Source organism: Anser anser (genome assembly GCF_964211835.1).
Source record: "Anser anser genome assembly, chromosome: 8".
NCBI lineage: Eukaryota > Metazoa > Chordata > Aves > Anseriformes > Anatidae > Anser > Anser anser.
Window position 1 is genome coordinate 810,307 of NC_139728.1, and position 23,351 is coordinate 833,657.

At 34.5% G+C, this 23,351-nt stretch overlaps 1 protein-coding gene across 11 annotated transcripts in view; it reads left to right on the top strand.

The window, feature by feature from the left end:
• Nucleotides 1-23,351, top strand: part of CCDC18 (coiled-coil domain containing 18) — a 29,912-nt gene extending 6,561 nt beyond the window's left edge. For 2 of the 11 annotated variants that reach the window (XM_083847425.1, XM_083847427.1), the window contains exons 9-29: nucleotides 790-1,099; nucleotides 2,437-2,537; nucleotides 2,644-2,801; nucleotides 3,461-3,681; nucleotides 4,449-4,559; nucleotides 5,424-5,555; nucleotides 6,282-6,416; nucleotides 6,995-7,072; nucleotides 7,899-8,015; nucleotides 8,497-8,664; nucleotides 9,137-9,279; nucleotides 9,898-10,061; nucleotides 10,851-11,064; nucleotides 11,386-11,485; nucleotides 12,581-12,697; nucleotides 13,101-13,244; nucleotides 14,582-14,785; nucleotides 15,957-16,094; nucleotides 17,552-17,749; nucleotides 21,998-22,066; nucleotides 23,213-23,351. In XM_083847425.1, coding sequence (XP_083703551.1) covers nucleotides 790-1,099; nucleotides 2,437-2,537; nucleotides 2,644-2,801; nucleotides 3,461-3,681; nucleotides 4,449-4,559; nucleotides 5,424-5,555; nucleotides 6,282-6,416; nucleotides 6,995-7,072; nucleotides 7,899-8,015; nucleotides 8,497-8,664; nucleotides 9,137-9,279; nucleotides 9,898-10,061; nucleotides 10,851-11,064; nucleotides 11,386-11,485; nucleotides 12,581-12,697; nucleotides 13,101-13,244; nucleotides 14,582-14,785; nucleotides 15,957-16,094; nucleotides 17,552-17,749; nucleotides 21,998-22,027 — 2,983 coding nt within the window. In that variant the 3' untranslated portion in view covers nucleotides 22,028-22,066; nucleotides 23,213-23,351. Of the gene's footprint in view, nucleotides 1-789; nucleotides 1,100-2,436; nucleotides 2,538-2,643; nucleotides 2,802-3,460; nucleotides 3,682-4,448; nucleotides 4,560-5,423; nucleotides 5,556-6,281; nucleotides 6,417-6,994; nucleotides 7,073-7,898; nucleotides 8,016-8,496; nucleotides 8,665-9,136; nucleotides 9,280-9,897; nucleotides 10,062-10,850; nucleotides 11,065-11,385; nucleotides 11,486-12,580; nucleotides 12,698-13,100; nucleotides 13,245-14,581; nucleotides 14,786-15,956; nucleotides 16,095-17,551; nucleotides 21,969-21,997; nucleotides 22,067-23,212 lie in introns of those variants that run through there. The other 9 variants (XR_014587745.1, XR_014587747.1, XM_083847428.1 and 6 more) reach the window with 9 other exon arrangements.

The window sequence follows — 23,351 nt, forward strand, 5'->3', positions numbered from 1 at the left end:
TTTAGACAAACACTTCCTCAGACAGTTTTGGGTGTCCCTTTCGCACACGCTATCCACACTCATTCCTGTCTTAACAATTGTTCTTTAGGCCACGTTGCCAATGGCGGATGGTGTGAGCACCCTCATGCCAGCTTGAGCCTGTTGAATAGCTTTCTGTTGCTGATGAGGACCTTTCCTCTAGACTGCCATTTTTTTCCTGTTAATTTGTGCTGATTTTGGCACTCATCAAGACCTTTGAGCTAATTCAGTTTGCTAAACCAACAGGTAACTTAAAAAAAGTAGTTTATGATGGGCACTATCTCACTGTACATTTGGATATGAAGATAGAGAAGAAATAGTACTCCTTGTGTTTGCTTGTAACAGAGTACAAGATTAGCTCAGTCTTAGTATGTTACCTTCATCCTCTGTCTTAGATACAGTTATATAGTTATTTTATCCCGTTCTTAAATTTCCTTGGCTTCAGCACAGTTAAAGCTACCTTGATCTATTTCCTACCAATGACTCCCATGACATTGCTTGAAACTTTAAGTTGCTTGAGAAAGAGAGAGAGTTTATTCTCTACTTTGGTTTGCTGACAGCAGTTTGTATTGTGCTTCTTACGAAGAGTGAAAGCTTAATAAAACAGTGACAACTTTTTGTCCTTTGTGTGGTGCTCATTCTAGATCTTGAAAGGGAAGAAATTACTAAAGCAATATTTGTTGTGTTCTTCTGGTACTTTTAATAAAGAAAATCCTAATCTATATCTTTGTATTGAGCTATCCCTTTTGAACAGATGTACTTTTTTTTTAGGAAATTAAGGAAAGAGAATCATAACACAAAAGAGGAAATTAAGACTCTAGAAGCAAAGAACGCTGAGATGGTATCAGTGCTGAGTCAGTCTAATCAGAAGATTCTTGAGCTTGAAAGTGAACTCAGTGAAAAAGAAACAATACTTAAGGAGAAAAATGCTCTCATTAGTGAAAACACAAAGCTGAAAGCGCTTACTGCACAGCAACATAACCGCTTGAAATTATGCCATCAAGAAATTGAGGATTCAAGGGAAGAGGTCAATGTGCTAGAAACCATTATTTCCCAGTTATCTTTAAGTACATCTGAAGAGGTATAGTAACTGATGCATCATTCTAGTTTGTGTTTTGCGTCTTAAATAATTCTAACTGATGTTGCATAGAAATTCTGTGAAGTTACTGAGAAATAATCTGAGTGTAATATTGTTTTCAAGATGCATGGAGAAATGTTATCTTTGTTTAAATATTTTACTTTTGTCTTCTGATTCAAGAACAATGAATAGATGCTTTGGAGTTGATTAATTGGCAAGCATGTAAAATTACATTTTCTTTCCCTCTGTCCTATGTATTTATTCTTCAGATGAAGGTGTATTCTCCAAAATACGATATCGTGTTATGTGATGCTGAGATTCTTCTCAGCTGAACAGTATGACATTTCCCAAATGGCAGACACATTGTGGCACACAGCCACAGTCTGAGATAACCTTGACAATGGAGAAATTAGAACAGGAGAGATGTTTTAGGAACTTATTTTTCTTGGAAAGAGAAGGGACACCTTCCCTGACTGCAAATGAACTTTTGTTTTACCACAATGAACTCTGGCTTGTGAGCCCAAATCTTGCACTGGTCAAGTTTATGACTAAACTGAATGTGTTTGGGAGTGTTGTTTAAAAAACAAAACAAAAAAAAGTTGCGAACTGACGGGGGTTGCTGTGGAGGAACTGCTTGGGAAGCTAGAAAGGACTAGAGAGAAACATGCAAGGTCAGGAGTACAGATTGCATCAGATCTCTTTATTTTTGAAATATAAATGTGAATAGCTGTAATGAAAACAAAATCAAAAGTATTCTTTCTGTATGGCCAAAGTGACTCCTGCCCAAGAGAATGTAGTAATTTTGTATAAAATGTGATGCTTTGGGCTGTTGTGACCATAGACATTTATTTGGATGATCCTCAAAAGTTGTTTCATGATCTTATTTGGAAAATGTATTTTCATTTTCTGGAAAAATGAGGGATTATTCTGGTAATTCAATGGAATATTCAGAAGCCCTCTAACCTGAGGGTGAAAAAATGGTATTAAATGCAATCGCTGAAATCTGAAAGGAAGTAAAATGTGGAAAGTTCAAAAAGTAGAATTTCTGATAGTATGTCCATGTATCTAATTTTTCATGGTAAAAACAGTTGTGGTTCTGTGCCTGTACAGAGATATATAAAGGAACGAGGGCCTTAATGCGTATAATTTCCTCCAACATGAGATGAACCTGCAGTGCTCTGCAAGCACTTAGGAGAATAATTTTAAAGATCAAGTTACCCAAACTTTTAATATCCTGGCACATCTTAAAATTATATACTAGTATCATATATGAATTAGTCATACTGTTAGGCAATAAAAAGTCAATTTCGCGTTGTTTTTGTTTTTCCTTTAACTTTTAGTTTAAATGGCACCACTTGAAACATCAGCTATCCTGTTCATCTGCAAAAGAGACTGCCTCTGAATCTTGTGAATCACGTAAACCTTTGATTGCAGACTTAAGGTATAACTTCCCAGTTATTGAATTATGACAAGAGGCAGATATTTAGGTGGTACTAGAACTAGTGTGTACAAATAATATTAAATAATTATCTCTTTCTTTATAATAGCATTGAACTAGCAATGAAGGAAGCAGAAATTCGAAAGCCTCACGCTGACTTAACTGTCTGTAATATTGAACATCTTTTGGATGATAATGAAAGACAAGAAAAGAGCAGGTTATGTGGCCTGGAAACAGAGCCTGTCAAATTGATTAGAGATCAAGGAGGTAAGCTTGCAAAAAAGTTGCACAGTTTTGTTTGATTAATTCACAGAACAGAGGAAGTGTTTGGGTTTTTTTTTGGTGGGGTTCAAATTAGTTTTAGTGTGTGTGTAGAATAAATCTTTTAACTAACAGATGTGCTTGTGTTGAATGGGGAACATTTGTCACTTAGGAGTTCTGGAAATTGTCACGTTCTGTAGGCCCAATATTCTTTTTATAGCTAGTTAAGTTACTTGTGCAGCAATATGCAAGCTACAAACTGTGTTGAAATGGAACCACTTTTTTTTTTTTTTTTGCAGGTTATGCTAGTTAGTACCTCCTTTTTTTTTTGATTCTTTTGTTTGCATCCTGTTGTTACAGAATTTCTGCAATGGCCTCTGCAATTACAGTTAGGATTGCTCCGTGAATTGACTTCAGAACACCCACATAATGACGTGTGTGGGGGGGTAGGGGGAAGGTGGTGTTCTTTTTTTATTTTTGTTTTCCTGTGAGTCGCAGCTAACAATAGTTAAGTTACAGAGAAAAATTAAACAGTCTTGTCTGTGTTGGTTTAATATTCTGTCATTAAATTGTTTCTCCTCTTTGGACTGTATGATTACCTGTGTGAGTGCTGCTTTGTATGTTCTCTTATAAAAATAATCTCAAATCATTTTTTCTACTTTGAGAGAGGAAGAAGTGTCAACAGTTGGAACTTATCAGCAAACAATTTGAAAAGGAGAGGCAAAGATTCAAGAAAGAGATAGAAGAATTATGTATTAAACTGACAAAAATTGATGATGAGAATTCTTTTTTGAAGACCAGCATGGCTCAGAGCGCCAGTCAGTTTCAAATCATACAAGAAGAGCTATTGGAAAAGGCTTCAAAAACTAATAGTTTAGAGCAAGAAGTAAGTTACTAACAGCGCTGAAAAAACGTATCACACTTTGCTTAGTTCAGTCATCAGAGACAGTTAAGACAATCATTATGGAAAAACTGCAGTTGTCATCTTAATTTGAAAGTTTGGCATATTTAGAGAGAAATTGGAAATAAACTTTTGAGTAAGTGGGAAAACTTTAAGACAGAAGCCTCAATTTGTCTTTGTCAGAAATATGTAGTTTTAAAACTGATGTTCTTAGTGGGCTAGCTTGATTTATTATGTGGAAAATGTGCATGGTCTTGTTGCTTTGGAATGGCTGAATTAATGTGGAATATTAAGAAGGTAACTGTTCTTTCAACATCTAAGTATTTTTCCTCATTAAATTGCAATACAGTTGCCAGAGATTAACATCAGGAAAGAAATCAACCTTCAGCTAGCTCTTCTCTGAATAAATGTTAATATTTACACTCTGGTGCTAACGCATTAGTTCCAGCATGATTTGATTTTGTGATATTTCCTAATAATGACCATAAATATTATAAATTTGTGGTAACTAATTACAGTGTGTGGCACTAAATTATCACAGATAGGATGCATTAGAGGTAAATTGTCCTGAATTCTTCTCTGTGATGAATAAAGATTAATAGAGCTTACAAAAATAAATACATTATTCATAAAAATTATTAATGAATACAAGTAGCTACTACAGAATTGGCAATAAGAAAGCATATAATATACTTGAATAAACCAGAAATGGTAGTCTTCACCTCTGTTTTTTTTTCCATATTTAATTCCAGATAGTAAAGAAATCTTCTCAACTTTTGGCGCTTGAGAAACAATTGGAAGAAAAGGCTGTTACTTATTCTGCTGCTGCAGCAAGAAATACAGAGTTGGAACAGGAACTTATGGTAAGATGTTCATGGTGAGAAACAACGTCTGTGTAAAATGACGAAAATGAAGATCAAAGTTTAAATTAAAGTGTTATTATTCCATGTATTCAATGTGGATAGACTTCCAGGTCTGCTAGGCAATCTGCATGGTTTTTAGATGGCATAGTTTAAAAAGAAAAAAAAAACTTTAAATAAAACATGTTTTTTTCCTTGCTTTTGAGTATGGTTAGTTGTTAATGGACGTGATACTGTTTCCTTTTGATGACGTACATAATGAAAATCTAGCCCTGTTAAAATGAACTGCAGCACTACCATTTGTTTTGGTGAGATCATCATTTCATCCATACTATTAAAAAAAAAAAGCATTGAGCTTGTTCTCTAAATTTCTTTTTAATACCTGCTTAATAAAATTACTTGAATGTGGACCTGTGAATAAAAATGTCTTGTAGATGTTAACTTTTGAAGAAGGTGATCTAAAACTTGGAGAACTGTATCTTCAAGTTCTGGTATTGTTATATAAATATTTTTAGTTTTGGGGAGGGGTCAAAAGTTGCTAGCAAAGAAAAGAATTTGTGTTCCTTTTCAATGGAAACATGTATTTTAAGAGATTGCATCTGTCCATTTTTTTTTCTTATCAGATGTTCCTTCCTCCACTGGCTGGTAGTTGGTTGACCTTAGCAGGCACCCCATCTCTGTATAGTGGCTGCAGTGGTATGCTACACCTTTATTATAGGTGTGACATCCTTTCAGAGGAGACATACTTTGTATAACTTTAGCATTTTCTGTGGTGTTTGTAAAATCTGGGAACTTGATCATCGAATAACAACTAATATCAGAGCTAGCTATTTTTATTAAGTCCTTCTTGCTGTTGCCATTTTCCAGGGAAAAAATAGCCGCATTCGTGAGTTGGAAACAACTGTCAGTGAAGAACATGAGCAAATAACTTCTGCTTTTGAAAAAGCAAAATTGGTTCATCTTGAGCAGCACAGAGAGATGGAGAAACAGATAGAACTAGTAAGACCTTCTTTGTGTGCTAGTATGTATGCATGATAGATGTGATAACTTATTTCCTGTGTTAATTTCTTCATTTTTTTCAGTAGTTCTGAGAGACACAATTAAAAATGTATATTATCTTCTTCCTACGTTCCCTGATTTTTAGTTAATTGTCTGTCTAATGCTACACAATCTCATGACTTCTGTCTGAGACACAAGTATCTTTTCTGCTCAATTGAACAGAAATGCAGGCTTAAGAATACTGTGGGTCTTTGCTCCAAACACCTAGTACAAAAAGAAAAAGTAGAATTGTAGCTTCTAAGAGTACTCTTGCTTGCTGAACCTCTGCCAACCTTATGAGCATCTGTATTCAGGAAGAACTGTCAGTGGGATTTTTCATTCTTTGTAGAGGAATTCAGTTGCTCCATGTCATTAGAAATTTAACCTTGGCTATTTCTATCTGTTAAAGAAACTTGTTACCTTTTAGTAAAGAATGTATGAGTGTCTCAGTGCTTTGGCTGACAACAGGCAATTATATTCTTATTCTCTTGTTTCTCCTATTGCTTTAAACTAACAAGGAATGGGGATTTCTTGTTATATTTAATATTGTGCAACACTGCTGATAGCAGAAATCTATTTACTTTTCATTCTTAGTGGTGGGTGAATAAAATTGAATTACATATTTAGATGTATAAGTTCTCTGAAAAAGCTTGTTAAAGTAGTAAACCATTAACTACTTATGGACAGCTTCAGACACAGCTAGACAAGAAACATCAACAACTTGTACAACAAGAAAAAACAATATCTGTTTTGCAACAAGATGTTATACATAAACAGCATCACATTGAATCATTGGATGAGCTACTGATAGAGAGCAGAGAGGTAAGGTTGGCTTTTGACTTTCTTTAAATACAAATCAAGCAAGTGGCTAATAATGAAAAGCACATCCATGGACACGTGGAAAAACTGGAGAAAATGAAAGATAATGTCTTTGCTTCCTTCTTAATTTTAGTTTGAGTCATTGACTGAATCTAGTGTACTCCCCATACTACTCTAAAGTGTGTGAACTTTCATGACCCCTTGTTGTTTACCATCTCAGCAGTCTGTTTATACCTCTGGTTTGCCCCTTGGGCTTCTTGCTTTAATTAAGGAAAAGAGATCTGGATAAAGAACTACTGCATTTATTCTGCACTAGATGGAAAAACAAGAATGTTCTAATATGGCAATCTATGTTTCTTTTAATAATTCCTTTTGCTGCAGAATATGAAGGGACACTTCTTAGGAACCAAATTCTCTTTGAAGTATGATATACACAAATACAGTATGCAAGCTGTATGCATATATGTACAATGATCTATTTTTTCCTCTGATTCCTAGTATGAATTCTTAGTAGCTATACTTTTATTACTGCCACTATATTTACCTTTTTTTTTTTGTTTTGGAAAAAAATGCTTAAGCAGGAAGTGAAAAAACAAAACATCAAGAAAGATGAGGGACTGAAGATACTGCAGAGTCGGTTAACTGAGCAAACAATCAAAGTTAGTAAACTCTCTGTAATTTTCGATTAATAGTTTTAAAGTTTGCAATAGTGATGTCTTCTTTTCTTATCCTCTGTGGACAAACTATGTTGAGGCTGTTTTACAGAAATGTCTTGCACAAATATTTCAGAAATTGTTAGACTGAAGTATTCCCACTACTTTTATTTTTTTTTTTAATAAAAGCTATGCTGAAATCTGCCATAAGAGATTATGCAATGCATAATTGCCTTATTAAATTACTGTAGTTACAAATAGGGCAGATTTGTACTTGTACTTTGAAAGCAAGAGGTTGCCTAACAAAGGTAATATTTCATAGGTTTTTGCACTAGGTATAGTTTAGACATATGATATCATAATATTGGTCGTCTATTAAAACAAAAAACAAAACCATCTGTACTTCTTAGTGTTTGCTTGGTATTTTCCATGCAATAATTGCAACGGTTTTACTAAACATTATCATGTGGTGACTTAACACAGTCAGGTTTCAGGCAGTATTAGATCTTCAGGATACTACCAGGAGAAGATACTTGTGACATAGCTGGTAGCATGTTCTCTGAATTTGTGTTGGATCAGTTTTCTTTTTTGAGTGTCTTTCTAGTATTTGGGTTGTTTTCCAGAGACTTAAAATTAGGACCCCTGATCTCTTACATTTCTGAATGTTATTTCAGTTCTTTGAAGCTTATAATCTTTCACGTCTGTTTTAACGCTCTTAGATTAAAATATCTTTGCATAAGATGTCTGAAAAGCTATATATTTTCAACATTTTTGGACTACTAGCTAGCTAACAAAAAATAGCTAATTTGAAGTAATTTTTACATTCAACTAGGTGAAACAACTTGAGTCAGCACTAGATATATGTAAGGAAGAACTTGCACTGTTTTTGAGTCAGTCGGAAGAAAATAAGGAGATGTTTGAAAATCAGCTCAAAAAGAAGTCTGAAGAGGTAATAATTTATTTTAGTGGTTCTTCTGTATTGCAGAGAAAGCTGTTGTTCTGATGTGTTTAATATAAAAGCTTGTGAAATACAAAACAAAGCCTTTGCAGCATGAATTGTGGTGAGGAATTGAGCTGGGGGCAAATACTATACATTTTGTGAGGGTAAAGGGGAAAAGCATAACTAAGAAATGTTGGATAAACCTAGGAAAAAGGAATACCAATTGAAATGAGTTGTTTAAAGAAGTAACAGAATCAGGATTAAAGAAATCATTGTCATAAAGAATGGAGAGCATGCTATTGCAATATAAAGTTACATGTCCATAGTCGATTTGTGTCACAAGTATCTCAGTGGGGAAGAAGTCCTGGGGATACAAAACTTCTACTTCAAGCCACTGAGTTTTTATCACGCTTCTCACTGTTACATGAAAAAATGTAATAAAAATGCATTAAAAATGTTTTACTGTAATGGAAAGTAAATGTATTTTCAGGTTTTTTATTTACAAAAGGAAATAAAACTGAAAGGTCATGATCTTCAGGACACAAGTGAACAAAATATTATTCTGCAACAAACCTTGCATCATCATCAGCAAATGTTGCAGCAAGAAACTATTAGAAATGGGGAACTGGAAGATAATCAAACTAAGCTTGAAAAACAGGTACAGTACCATGAAAAGAGTCTACGTAAGGACAGTTGTTTAAATTCTTTTATATGCATTTTTGTAACAACTTTAGAATCTGAATGTTTATCTGATAACTGAGGTGATAGTTGTTAATTTAGATATATCTAAAATAAAGGAATTACAGTTTGTTTTGTATTAAAGCAAGCTCTTTGCTATCAAAAACTCTTATATTTTTGTGGCTAAGTACTTGGAAAATCAAGCCCTAGACTTCAGTTAAGGTGAGGTGTATTGAAATTCAAAAGTTGAACCTAGTTACACTTACTCAAAAACATTTGTCTTCCAGATGTGACTGCAGTTGTGACTATATAGTGACTTAAACTATATACAATTTTAGACTATAGAGATACCTGTTGTATTAAAAGTGTATGAATTACAAGACAAAGATGTATTTTTCTTTGTTACATAGTTTAAAAGTAATATATATATATTTAAATACAATTTTAAATAGGTATCTACTTTGGAACAAGAACTTCAGAAACAGAAAGCGCGTGCAGAAGATGAATTGAGAAAGGTAGAACAGAAGCTTTGTCTAGCTTCTCAGGAAGCAGATTTAAACAGAATGAAGGTAGATGAACTTAACAGCATAATCAGGTAGGTTTAGAATAACTGGGAGGAATATTCTGCATATAGATGTAACGATGTTTGCTCTGAAATGGTGTTCAGCTATGTAATTACACCTCTCAGTCTCTGGCTAATAGATGGGAATTTAGAAAGTTTCTAACTAGCAGAGGCATGAGGTTCTGGAACAGACTTCAAATGGAATTAATATGTGTACAGGCAACCTATTTAGTCTAAAAATGGCACTTCATAATACAATTCAATTCATAAATATATCAAATTGTTTGTACTTTGAGGAGGGCTTGGTAGTCTTAAAGAATGTCTTCTTGTTGCAAGAAAAACCTACTTTATATGACTTCTTGTTGTTCCTATGAATGTCACAGTTACTCACATAATTGATGGGAATAATGATAATTCTACTTCTGTAAGATCTTCTTTTCCTAGCAAACTTCCTTTAACTTTATTGCTTCAACTGAACTTGACAGGATCTGCTGTGTATTTGTGGCCGATCTGCTAACAGAATTCCACTAGATTCAATGATATTATTCACTATTCATGAAAGCATCTGTCTTTTCAGAGCATGTAAGGATGTAGATTTGCTGCTTTTGTTATTACAAGGTTCATTTTGTTCTGGCTGCATCTTTTATTTAGGCAAATTAAGTTGGAGATGGATCAGTACAAGAATGAACTTACTATTATGGAAAAAGAAGTAGTACAATTAAAACGAGATGCTGAAGACAAAGCAATGCAAATAAATCAATTGGATATCACTTTGAAAGAAGCACAATCAGAGCTCAATGAAAAGACAAATGAGGGTAATTTAGCTGTTTTGTTTTCCAGGCTTCCTTTAATCACGCCATTTCTCTGTGTATTAGGTTCGATATTTTCCCTTTTTATTATTAAGCACAAGCAAGTCAGAATATGATAGTTTTGAGGGTTTTCCATAGTCATATTTTTAAATTTTTCGGTAATTCTATAGTTAAAGATAAACAAACAAGCCACTGACTTATTTTCATGGGGTTTCTGCAAATTCTCTTTTTTGTGGGTATACCTTTACCTTATGTGAAATAACTAAGCAGATTTGTGTCTGTAAACTGGCAATGCAGATCCTTAGTATGGTAATCAAACAAGACACACAAATTTAACAAAGTTGTAATGACATTCATGAAAATTCATCTCATTTAAAAGAAAAAAAAACACAAGAGCTTGTGGAAATAAACTTTCTAACCACTCCTCTTCCATTTATTTTTACCATTCTTTTAAACTGGAGGCTTACTAGCAATTCTGTTAGCGTATTTTGTAGCAGTGTATATTCATTTACTATATTGTCTCTCTCTTTTCTCATTGGCAAAATGTTTTAGATGCATACTCAAATTTCAAGTCTATTGTAGATTGTGAACTGAATAGAAAACGGTGAAGACTTAAGTGCCATGAATGGGTGGTTGTATAATTTCATTGTCTTTCTAGATTTTCCTAAAAATAGTGATACTGAAAATCGGTTACAGCTACCAGTGCTAATAGACAATGGTATTCATAAAGAGCCTGACTTACTGATGATTCAACACTTTGATTTGATTTGTTTTGTGTGTGTGTCTGTAAAACAGTGAATGATTTAGAAGATAAGCTGCTTCAAAGTGAGACTTGCCACAGGGAAGCATTACAGAAAATAGTAGAACTAGAATATGCATTACAGAATGCCAATGAAGAATTAAAAATCACTTTAACACAACTTCAGGAATTGCAAGAAGCATTACAGAACGCACAGTCCTCTCTAGAAGAGAAACATGTTGCTGTCATGAGTCTAACAGCTGAGCTGAGGTTAGCTGCTATCTTTTCTATCATGAAAACTGAATTTTACATTCTGACCATAAATTAGTGATACCTTTATTTACTATTTTTTTTCAACAATATGTTGTCCTTATAACCAGTTAAATACATTGAATAATGAAGTTATTGGGAGATCTCCACAAGGAAACTATCACAATTACTCTATTTGGTTTGTCTTTCCAATCAGTAGATTCACACTTTAAAGTAACCTGGCTTTAAGCAATAGATGTGATGTTTTTCAAGCTGAAATTCAATTGCTTGAAGCTAAGCAACTGAATGTGCATTAAGCAGTTAAACATATGTGAATTTCAGGTATTGCAAGGGAGAAATGGAAGACAAAAAGCAAGAACTGCTTGACATGGACCAAGCACTGAAAGAAAGGAATTGGGAACTGAAACAAAGAGCAGCTCAGGTCAGATCGTTTTTAAGTATGTTACTGACAGCTGTTCCTATTATGTAGTATTATGATACTTTATGAAAAATATACTAAATTTAATTGTGTTAACATATCATTCCAAACTGTACTGCTAAGCTAGCCATAGTATTGACTATAAAACTTGCTGTATCTTCCTGAAGCCGTATGGCAACAGGAAGGATCAGGTTGTGCTCCCCTAAAGGGGCACAAACTATTATTTTCATAGAACAGAAGCCTCATGTAAACCCATCCCATAATTCTTTTAGTAATAAAGTTGCAGGACACTGTTGACATATTGATTTTTGATAAAAGGGAGGAAAGGTCTGCACTGAAATGTGCCTTGAGATGATAGATTCCTTTCCTGGTTTTCACTGGATCATATTTAATTAGATCTAAAGCAATCTCTAAATATAAAACAGCATATTTACTGTGAAGAAATTTCCGTATCTCACATGAAATATTTTCAGTCTTTTGATTTGGCTTCAGCATTTGGTACTCCTTGTGGAAAAGCTATTATTTTGTCACTTACAATTAGCCCGCAGCCTTCTAATTGCTACTTCCTGCAAGAATTAACAGCTTGTGTATCCAAGAATATTTAAGGTGCAAAAAAAATACATCTGTAGAAGGAACTGAGACTGTAACGAGGTCAGATCTTCCAGTATATTCTTGTCACAGCACCCTGTGAGCTGCTCTGCGAGTTCACTAAAGCAACAGAATTAATTTATGTATCTTGCTTTGGCAAAAATCGGCACTTTCTAACATAATGGACAAGTATAATGAACTACTAATTAAATTCAGATTAAACTGAATTAAATTAAACTTGGTTTGTATTCTGTATATCTGATGACCAAATGTGTTCTGTTAGGGACTTTTTTTTCCCCCCAATTTTCCACTTTGCTCTTTGTGTTTTGCCCCTGGTTTTCAAATGAGGTAGCTAGGGTGCATTTTTATTTTGACTGCTTGGAAGAATATTTCTGAGACTACAAGAGTTTAGTTTAATTCCTTTTGCTATCGTATTTTGTCATGTTGCTGCCTAAATTCTGCATAGTAGTTCAAAATAATATGTCTCCTTTTTTCCTGTTTTGTATCTAGATTACACAGTTGGATATGACAGTTCGTGAACATAGGGGAGAAATGGAACAACAAATAATTCAATTAGAGAGTAATTTAGAGAAATCTGAGTTAGAAGTTAAGGAATGCAATAAACAGGTAATTCTTGCTTTAAAACACAGTTTCCCTAACAAAGGGCAAATGATTATATAAGAATGTCTGGTTCTGGAACACACAACTGGCCAGGTTTAACCTGGAAGAGAATACTGGTGCTGTATTGTAGGGAAGGAAAGAATACCTTAATATACTAGCAAAACTATTTTATTTGACAATTAAAACTATTACAGGGATATGACAGTGCAAAAATGAAAATGTGTCTTTCTACTTAATATGATAATTCCCAAACTGCTCTTCTAATATAGAAAAACGTTAGCAAAATAAAATCAAAAATTAGCAAGGGATCCCAAAGTCAGTATTAATATTGGCAGTGTTTGTAAGGTTTTCTTAATTGTTCTGATTTCATTAAAATAAATGGCCTGATATTATTGCATTTTCTGTTCAGATTGAGAGCTTAGAGAACAAACTCCAGCATTCTAAAGATGAGCTTCGTGAAAAGGAGTTTGAAATACTCCAAAGAGATCAAGAAATAAATCAGCTGAAGAAGAAAATTGAAAGAAAGCAACAGAGCCTAGAAGCTCTTGAGAAGGTGAAATGCTCCTTGGATTTCAATCCCCTTCCCTTAGCAACTGTTATTCACAACGTACTGCACAATTTTTAGTACTTAGGCCCGTGTGATTGTTTAATAAACGATGCAAGTAAAACAGCCTTCTCCCTAAAGATAGTGCTTGCAAATACTGTGGAGTTATCTACTTAAATTCTTAAGTAGAGTTCATTTAAAACAAATTGTCAAATTTTTAACGCCATTACTGTAACTGCCTAGAAAGAACTGTACGGTGTCTCTTTAGAATAAGTGTCATTACTTCTCCCCATATAATTGTATTGTATATCCTGATTTTTGCTGGATCTTAATGCCCTAAAATTAAACCAGTTTAATGATTTAGAAGTTAGAAATTTATTGGCAGACTCATGTCTGTTTTGTGAAGAAATTAAAATATTGATCATCTTCAGTAATCTGATGCTTTGGCTATGGAGATGGTCTTCCTTGAAATTAAATCAACAATCGATCATTGTTCATCCTAATATCTAATCTAAATCTACCTTGTTTTCGTTTAAAGTCATTACTCCTTGTCCTATCACTACATCCCCTGACAAAGAGTCCTTCCCCAGCTTTCCTGCAGGCCCCCTTTAGGCACTGGAAAGCCACTATAAGGTCTCTGCAGTGCCTTCTCTTCTCTAGGCTGAACAACCCCAGCTCTCTCAACCTGTCCCCATAGAAGAGGTGCTCATCTTGGTGTGGCCCTCCTCTGGACTCATTCTGTATCAATGATACTGTGTGATGAGAGCTTCTTGTGTCTTAAATATAAATATTTTAAATATTTATCTTGTGGAAATAATTGCATCAGAGGAGTACTGAGAGCTAGCGTGCTCTTAGGAGCTAGAAGAGGTGTGGTGGTGGTTTTCTTTTTTGTACAGTGAGTTGAAGCATACAGATGAAACAGAAAATAGCTAACTTTATGAATTATACAAATACTTGTTTTCAGGCATATATGAGATGCTAATGAATAGGTGTTAAAATAAGCTTTTTATGAATGTGTTAATATATATAAATCAAGTTTTGTTACGTCTTCCTTTTAAATATCTATGTTGGCTGCTATGAGATGACACAGAACTTAGACAACAGATCTGTGGTCTTTTAGAGTCTATTATATTTATAGAGTCTATATATTTATATTATTTTTATATTTATATAAATGTTATGGTTTTGGGACTTTGTGTTTGATGGGAGTTTGGCTTGGTGGTATTTTTTCTTTTCTTGCTGCTGTTTTTTCCCCCTCTGAAAGAAAAGAATTAATGCAGAATGTTTTGGGATTTTTTATTTGTTTGGTTTTTCTTTTGAGATCTGTTGTTGTTTACCTGTTACAGAGAGTGAAAAACCAGGGGAATTGCATTGGAGACCAGTACAAAGAAGCATTAGATTTGGGTCAGCAATTGAAGCTAGAACGAGAACAGCTGCAGCACACTCACTCAGAATTGGCAGAGACTCGTCGAATGTTAGTTCAGGCCCAAAGAGAAGCAGACAGGCTCTCGCATGAATTGGAAGAACTAAACCATCTGTCCCAAGAAAAGGTGACTGAATGTTTCAACATTTCAACTCAGAATATATGTTCAGTAGTAGTAGAATTAGGTATTAAAAAACTTTTTTTTTTTTTTTTTGGAAAGGATGCATTTGTTTAGGGCTTAAAGTTTGTAATATGCATATTGTAGTTCTGTTTTGAACTCCCACTCTGTGGGAGTGTCCAAATTCTGTTTTCCCTTGCCATTTCACAGTAATTAGTAGCTTCCTTCTTTTCAGTTCTGAAAAGAGAAAAATTCATTTTTTTTCCTGGTTAATAATGGACAAAAGAAATGCCCAGATTTAAAAATGAAATCGCTGCCAGTGTTTTTTGTTATTACTTACCAGAGTTAAGCAAGCTTTTCACCAAAAAGTGGTATTTCCTTTGGTATAGGGAACAGAAAGGGAAAATAGCTGGTATATTTCCATAACTAAATATCTGCAAGGAACTAGACTAAATCAGAACTCACACAGTAGCTGTCTGCCCATTGTCTTTCCTCTTTCTAGTACACAGGTCAGACCCAACTGCAGTTCCTGTTCTCCTCTGAAGACAGCTACTCCTTCTGTAACACCAGTTATGAAAAAAGAAAGTTAGAAAGAAAATGAGAGAACATTGTAGGTTAGGAGGAAACGTTCATTTGTGAAAGTGTACTTTTGTCTTTGCCAGTTTTCAATATCTAGAAACATAGTGCTGCAGCTATGTGGTCCTTTCTAAGCTTTGGAAGAGTATTCTCATACAGAGATTTTTTTAAAAAATAATTTATGAAAGCAACTTCATTACCATCTATCTCAGGTAATCATTTCCTGTTTGTGCAATATCTAGAAAACATTCTAGATTCTGAAGTTTCTTGCTTGACCTGTGTAACTACGTTAATGGCAAGCAAACTCCCTCTTACTTAAAGGAGTATGACTCTACCAGTGTTATTCAGTAGGCTTATATTTGGCTTAAGAGCTAAACAAGAAGGTAGCAGCACCTTGATGACTACCATGTTCTAGGCCTTGTCCTAATGTTGATTCCATACGAACAAACAAGGAAATGGGTAACCTCATTGTGTTTCTTTGCAGAAAATAGAGAAACTGATTCACTTACGTCATGTGATTTTTTTTCAGGTGGAAATAATGTTTTGTGTTTACAGTGTTTTTCAGGTACAGGCATGATTAATAGTATCTCTTACTGTCTTTCAGGAATCTCGTGCAAACCGTTTGGCAGAAGAACTGGGTGCTGCCAAAGTTCATGAAGCTCAACTAGAAGTACAAATGCAATCTGAGATAAACAGGCTTTCTGCAGAAATATGTTCATTAAAAGATGCTTGTCAGAGAGAGGTAAGTACTAGAACTGAAATTGCTCCTGCTGTTTTGATTATGTTGTCTTTGTTATTCCTTGTCTCGGAATAAGACATCCGAGAAGTCTTCTGTCACTGAAGATATTTGATCTGTGTTCTAGAGCATGGGGGCTTGGCTGTGTCCCACCTGGATATGAAGGTTCTTTCACTGCAGATTGAAGCAGTGTCAGTTCTTCCACCTTGACTTCTGTTAAAGGAGATGATTTAGAACAGTCAAGGACTGGACAAGAAAGGATCTCCTACCTAGTGCCTGAACAAATGCTGACTAAACGCTTCCTTCCCAGACAAAAAAAGTAGTCTGTTAAAAGAATACACATACACCTTCTTTTGAAGCAGTAGCTGATAGGCTTAGTCAGAACTGCTTTCAGTCAACCACTTTTATTTGGACAGGGAGAAGGTAGGAGCCTCAAAGGCCATTTATGGCTTCTGGGTTTTTATGCATCAACTAGATTTCAAAGGTACCAGATCCTTGAGGAAGTATCTAGTTGTGTATGGAGTTACCTTCTAAAAATGTAAGATCCACATTTATTCAAAAATAAATTCATATATGCAGGGATTGTCCTCATGTCATGAAATGCCTAAATCCTAAAAGAATGAATCCAGTGTATTACTGGACTCTTCAGACTCTCACAGTGAGAATGATATAAATGCAATTAAGGATAGTTTCTTGTGATAATGGTGTGTCTGATTACCATTTATGCTGGGAAATGTTCTTTTTTTTTTTTTTTTTAAAGAATCATTCTGTATAAAAAATGAATACATTACAGAGGTTCTAGCTCCATTCTGAATATTATGTGGTTGCTTCTGTGTTTGAAAATGGTGTCTGTCATAACATCATGTAAGAGAAAACTTTCTACTTCAGTGGTGTTTATGGCAGACTCACTGACGAATCTTCTACCTTTGTGCAAGTTCTAAAATGTCAATTACTAATGTATCTGGGGAAAGCGGCGGGCGTGGGTCTTAAGAGGGATGGTTATAGCCTCTCTCATTCTTTTTTCCTTAATACACAACTTTTCCTGCCTGTTACAGTGCAGGTTATAAGTTGTTATCTGATTGTTTCCTTGCTGGATTGATTTCTCTCCTGGTCCACTCTTGCCCTTTTGAGATTCATAAAATAACCAGGGCACAGATTTTTCAGTTGACTCATTTTGTTCTTACTTTGCTTTAATCTGCGTTGAAGATCTTGTTACAACAGCACTCTCTGGGAAGTTGAAGTAACTTTCTTTTATTAAAAAGAAAAAAGATTTGACTTAATTTACAATGGTAGATGACTTTTATGACAAATTAACTTCTATGGCCAAATTTCTTACTGAAGTGAGAAATAAAATTTTGTTAATAATGATAATTGAAGTAATAAAAAAATGAAGTACTTTTTTTCTTCTTTAAATGTAAGTCTTTAACTTTTACAATGTTTTTGGCATATTTCTTAAACTTGAGAAGTGTGCTCATCTGAAAGACCAAGCAAAAAGGCAGATACCAACACAACACCAAAAATTTGGTTCTTATTATCTAAGTGGACAGTTGCAACAGATGAAGCGAGATTTAGCAGAGGCTCAAGATACTGTTACTAATCTGCAGCAACAACTTCAGGTTAGAGATGAAATGTTTCATGCTGCAAGTGAAGCATTGCTTGAGGTAAGTTTACCTAACTAGCCATTATACGTAAAGCATCTAAGGTGATTTTTGCACACAAAAACAATTACAGGATCTTTAACCAAGAGAATTGAACAAAGTGAATTACCCAGTTCTGGTTTTGCATTACTTGCTTTTGCTTTATTTGTAATAATTATTGAGAAACTAGAAATAACTAAAATGCGTGTAAATTTAGGCCTGTAAGGCTTAAAAAAAGTTCATCTTTCCCAGCCTCCTGTGTATTATAGAACTATAGAGGGTACTACAGAACTCTAGAGGGCTTTTTCTTTGTTTTGTTATGTGAAGGACGTGGAAGGACAATAGGAGGATTCTGTGTCGTCTAAGACTTGAGTGTGTCACTTAGTCCCAATCCATTTTTGTATATCTATGCCTTTAGAGCTCGATGTTTACATATATATATATATATATTTTTTTTTTCTGCAAAAAGTGGTCTGTATAAAAGTGGTCATATAAAATGCAGAAAGCTATGAGGAAGATGAGACATCTAATACATGGTATAAATAATTAGAAGTATGTGTAATAGTCTTTCATTCATTAGCTCTAAGCTTATTATGTGCTACTTATAGATGTCTGTGTACTCCATTTATAGCATTCCCTTAAGAATAAGCATCTAGCTAATAGGGAATAGATGCAACATAATGGCTTTTATAGGTATAATTAACAGGAGCCACAGTATATTGTGATGTTACCAAATATTAGACTGGCTGATATGGGCCACAGTAATGGCTAATGTAAATGTAGCTGCTGTGAATCCTGTATGAGAGCAACCATTTTGTTGATCAGCTCATACTCCTGGTTTTTGTTTTGTTTTGTTTTATAAATGTACTGCCAAATAATTAAGTCCAGAATGCAAGCCTGTTCTTAAAGGAGGAGAAAAAGCCAAGCCCCTTAGAAATTAACAACAAAAAGCGTACTATAACTGACCACGCATTTCTGTTTACTTTATAAAATCCAGAATATTTAACATTTATTTTAATAAGATTTTTTAAATAAGATGCTTTAATGGTAGAAATCATAGGCTTTTTTCCTTTCACATGGTGGAAGCACTTCGATACTGTCGATATGTTTTTTAAAAACACATCATGAATTTTTAGAGTCTTAAGTTGTGAGGAACTTAAACGCAATAATCCAGTTCACAGAGAAACCTTAAGCCTTACACAGTGCAGTTATTTCAAAAGACAGTACTCCTTCAAATTCTACAATTTTGTGGAGAATTTGTATATTAATATTTCTTCTCAAAATACGCTGCATAATATTTTATTACACTTCTCTTAAAACTTAACATTGCTTACAAATTCTTCAACATTTATTTATTTTGAAAGCAAATGCACTTCGGTTGACAGAACAGTAAACAGGAATGCAATAATAACTTAAGTCTAGGAGGCAGAATTTGAGAAAGAAGCCATGGACTTGAGACCTGCACGTAGTTGGCTTAATTTGTTAAGAGAGTTCTTCAAAATAAAAAGTAACGTCTTAGTGCAAAAGGATTTAGATAGGGTAAATTGAACTCGGAAGTTTGAAGTTGCTGATCAAAGATATTTTGTTGCAGGGGCAAGAACTGTGAAGGAAGAAATGTTGCCTATTGGACAAGCAGTAACCCACGAATGCTGTTGCTGGCAACATAATAGTACATTCAAAGAGGAAATTTTAACATTGTATTTGTAAATTATGAATGTATTTTTATTGATGCAAAAGCCTATCTTGCTTTTTCCAACTGTTTTTGAGATTATTGCCTTAAAAAATTCACTTATTTTATTTTTCAGAAATAAATTTTATTTTTAAGTATCTTGAATTGTAGGAATTAATTTCACCTCTAGTGTCACGTCCCCTCTTCCCCCCCAGGATTTAAAATGATGTAGCTGTGTGGCACATCTAATAAGAGCAAAATGGTATTATCTTTTTATCAGTTTTTCTTTGGGAATAGTTTTTTGTTGTTCATTTGTTTGTCTTAAGATACTGTCCCTGTAACATTTTATGTTTATTAGAATGAACCTGTGTGTAAGACATTTTAGGTCACTGATTCGGTCATTAATAGATGCTGGGAAAATCTGTGTGCTTTACTCCAACCAGTGTCTTTCAGATGCAGAGATGTGTGGGACGGGGCCATAAGGCTTGACTGTTTCCTTACAAACTAAAACAGTTTTCCAGAAGTATTACACAATTTAGTATAAATGGCTAGTGACCGCAGTCTTTAGCGCTTGTATTACATAAGTGCCAGAAACTGCAAATATGAGAGGCATAAATGTGAGTCTGATTAATGCAAGCATGATTTATGCGCATTAAGATATGAGATTGGTAGTTCAGAATATCCAGTTAGCAACGGCATTTAATGTAGAGCAGAGAAGAACAAAAATTAATGTAAGACTTAAGCCTGAATGAGGTGTTTAGTGTTTTAAGAGTGCATCTCAGACAGAAAACAAAACAAAAAAACCTATTGTATTTCAGAAACTCTGCAGGTGGAAGTGTGCTAACCTCCTTGGTAGCAGGTAGGTCAGTTTAACTAGTTATTCGAACATGCTCCACAAATCCAAATATTCTACTTCCAGTGGTTATACAAAATCAGGCACACACTTTGCAGCTGTTGTTAAGTTCAAGATACACTCATCTGAAGTATATATTTCTGCAGTTTCAGTGTATTTATTTTTCTATTATAAAAATTATGATGTAGCAAAACCTGCTGTTTACTTGGGGAAATTACTGTATGACGTGTTTCAGAACAAGCTATCTGCTCCTCTACATAACACTAAATTAAAACCAGTAAAATTAATTTGACGAGCGCAATTGAAAAAAATATTATTTTTTTTCCTCTTGTTAAGCAGATCAGTTTGCCTTCAGGCTAGAAATCTGTGCATCAAACTTCAGACTGGTCTTTTGAAGCAAAGGAACATTAAAGCCCTTCAAACCAAGATTTCAAGGGGAAAATATATCCTATCTGTAACTACAGTTGCATTACCACACTAGAGGAGTTCCACTAACATAGTATTGCATAAAGCCTTGCTTGCCCCTCCTACATGCACTAAATATAAATGTGCATGAGCAGCAATAGCAATTTGCCTAATGGCTGAATCAGCTACACAGCATTTGCGGTAAAATTGTGTATCTGAATACTAACTTCTTTGGTAAAGCCCTGGGTCAAACCTGATAATTAAGTAGAAACATAATTAAAATTTCTCATTAACTTTAGATGTTGTGTTGTTATTTTGCAGGTCTGAGAGGTTAATGATTTCATTTGTTATACTGTCAACATTAGTTTGTCTGGAAAGCTTACATCATTTCAGTGAAACATTTCTGTAGAGTTCTACTCTTTTGAGTTACTAACTAGTTTACATCTACACAAATCCTGGAAAACTAAGTTAATTCTTCTGAACTGTATTGTATTAACATGGGGTTATTGTCTCTTAGAAAACTTTTTTCTTTCAACTTGTCAGCTGGAGAATAGAAAATGTTCAAAGACTCAGTGATTGCAAGGATATAGTGAAGCTGGTCAGTTTAGTGTCTTTCTAGTTGTTCTTCACTGCTAGCATGCTTGCTCACTTTCCCCCTTCTTGTATGGGAACAGTGCCAAAAATAAATATGAGGAATCTGTCTAAATAACTTTTCTCCTTCCAAATCGACAGCATACTTTTCAGTTACTTTTTCTATAAAGCCTGTTAGACATGTTTGTAACTAAAAGTCCTATAGTAATAAGATATCGGAATAAATTCAAGCGCTGCTCTATTTCAAAAGGATGTGGAGGGTGCTGTAAGCATTGAAATTCTGAACACCTTTAGCAAAGGGATCGTATTTTGGGTATTTGTCATTAGCGTTGAGTCCAGCACTCACATCAGAGACTGGTTGTCTCTAGTGGCAGTTGTAATTGTGGCAAAGCTTTTTCTTCCAGTAATGTGCAAAATCATTATTTTACTATTTAAAAAATCTTATGTAGTTTACAAATGTCTCATTTCAAAGACTAATCAAGTTTTATATTAAATATTGTCCATATTGGTAATGCAGATTATAAGCTCATGTAGGAGCATCTGTTTCTGTTTTTGTCTAGTTGGAGATTATCCCTTAATCATGCAGGGTCCAGGTGTGCATTTTGGGATTTGTTGACTCAGGAAAGCTGCAGATTGCATTAAAGGCCAGTGACATTATACTATAGCTGCATTTAGGTTGTTGTGCCTCTGAGCAAGAACTCTTGCTTGAACCACACAGTGAAAAGGATGGCAAAAAGAAATGTCCTCATTACAGGTTGCTCCTCAGGAATTGGACTGGCCTTAGCTGTAAAAATGGCAAAAGATGAACAGAAAAGATTTAAAGGTAACAATATTTCTGTTTTTTATCTTTATTTATATATATGTGTACGTTCTTCAATGCAATATTCTCTTCCCTCCCTCCATGATTTATCAGAGCTGACTGTATTCAATCTGGTGATTGCTTCCCGTTTAACCCCCTTCTACCATGCAAGAAAATGCAATACAGTGAAAATAAACTGCTTCCTGTAAGCAGATGGTATTTCTGTACCTGTATCAAAGCTGAACACCTACTTGAACTGATTACAAAATTAGATTACAAAAAAAACCCACCATAAATAGTTGAAAATGTCTGGAGTGTACTGCCTGGATATGCATTCACACAGTTAACTTTGCTTCTAGCTACTAAATTTTTGTTGAATGAAGCATGCATGCCAATTGGAAGACCAACAAAATTAATTTAGGAAAAGAATTCTTAAATTTACATTTTTTTCCTGAAGTGTGATTCATTATTCCAATGCTGTGCACCCATAAAAGTGTGAGAAAAGGACTGGGATTTCTTTCTGCTGCAAAATGGGATATTTGCTATGACTGAAAATGGATGGCAAAGTAAATACAGCAATCTGTAGAAAATCGGTTTCTCAAGCTTATTCTTACGGTATTTTACTGCCAAGTGGCTGGATGCAGACTCGTAGTTTTTTGGGTAATTAGGGCATAAGAACGGTAAAACTAATTTTAAATTTGAGAAGTAGGTTGCACAAATGAACATTTTTTGCAATCTGAGGAACTAGCTGTCTTCCACTTTTTTTTTTAATAAAGTCATGGTATTTCTGCTAAACATGTTGGCAGTGCTTTTAAAAAAAATAATCTATATTCCAATATTGTGCTTGGATATTAAAAATGATTCAGCAGCCTGACTTGGTACCCATTGCTTTAAATTTTGCTGATAGTAGTGTCTTCTCATGCTGCATGTTTTACATTGTGCATACTGGTTTAATTCTTCTTTTAGATTCCTTGAAGGTTTCATAACGAGATTCTGGAAAAATAGTGTCATATGCATTCAAAATAAGTTCTTTCTACTTCAAGTTTTTAACTGGGTTTTATCAATGATATTTAAGATATGAATGAAAAAAATATTGTTTAATACTTCTCTGTAACACTACCACAGAAAAGGTTTTATTTGTGACTAACTATTGCTTCTGACATGTTGCAGTGTATGCCACAATGCGGAATCTGGCCAAGAAGGAGGCACTTGAGGAAGCTGCAGGTCGCAGGCTGGGCAAAACCCTGGAAATTAAACAACTGGATGTCTGTGATGAACAGTCCATTAAAACTTGTGTGAATAGTATCCC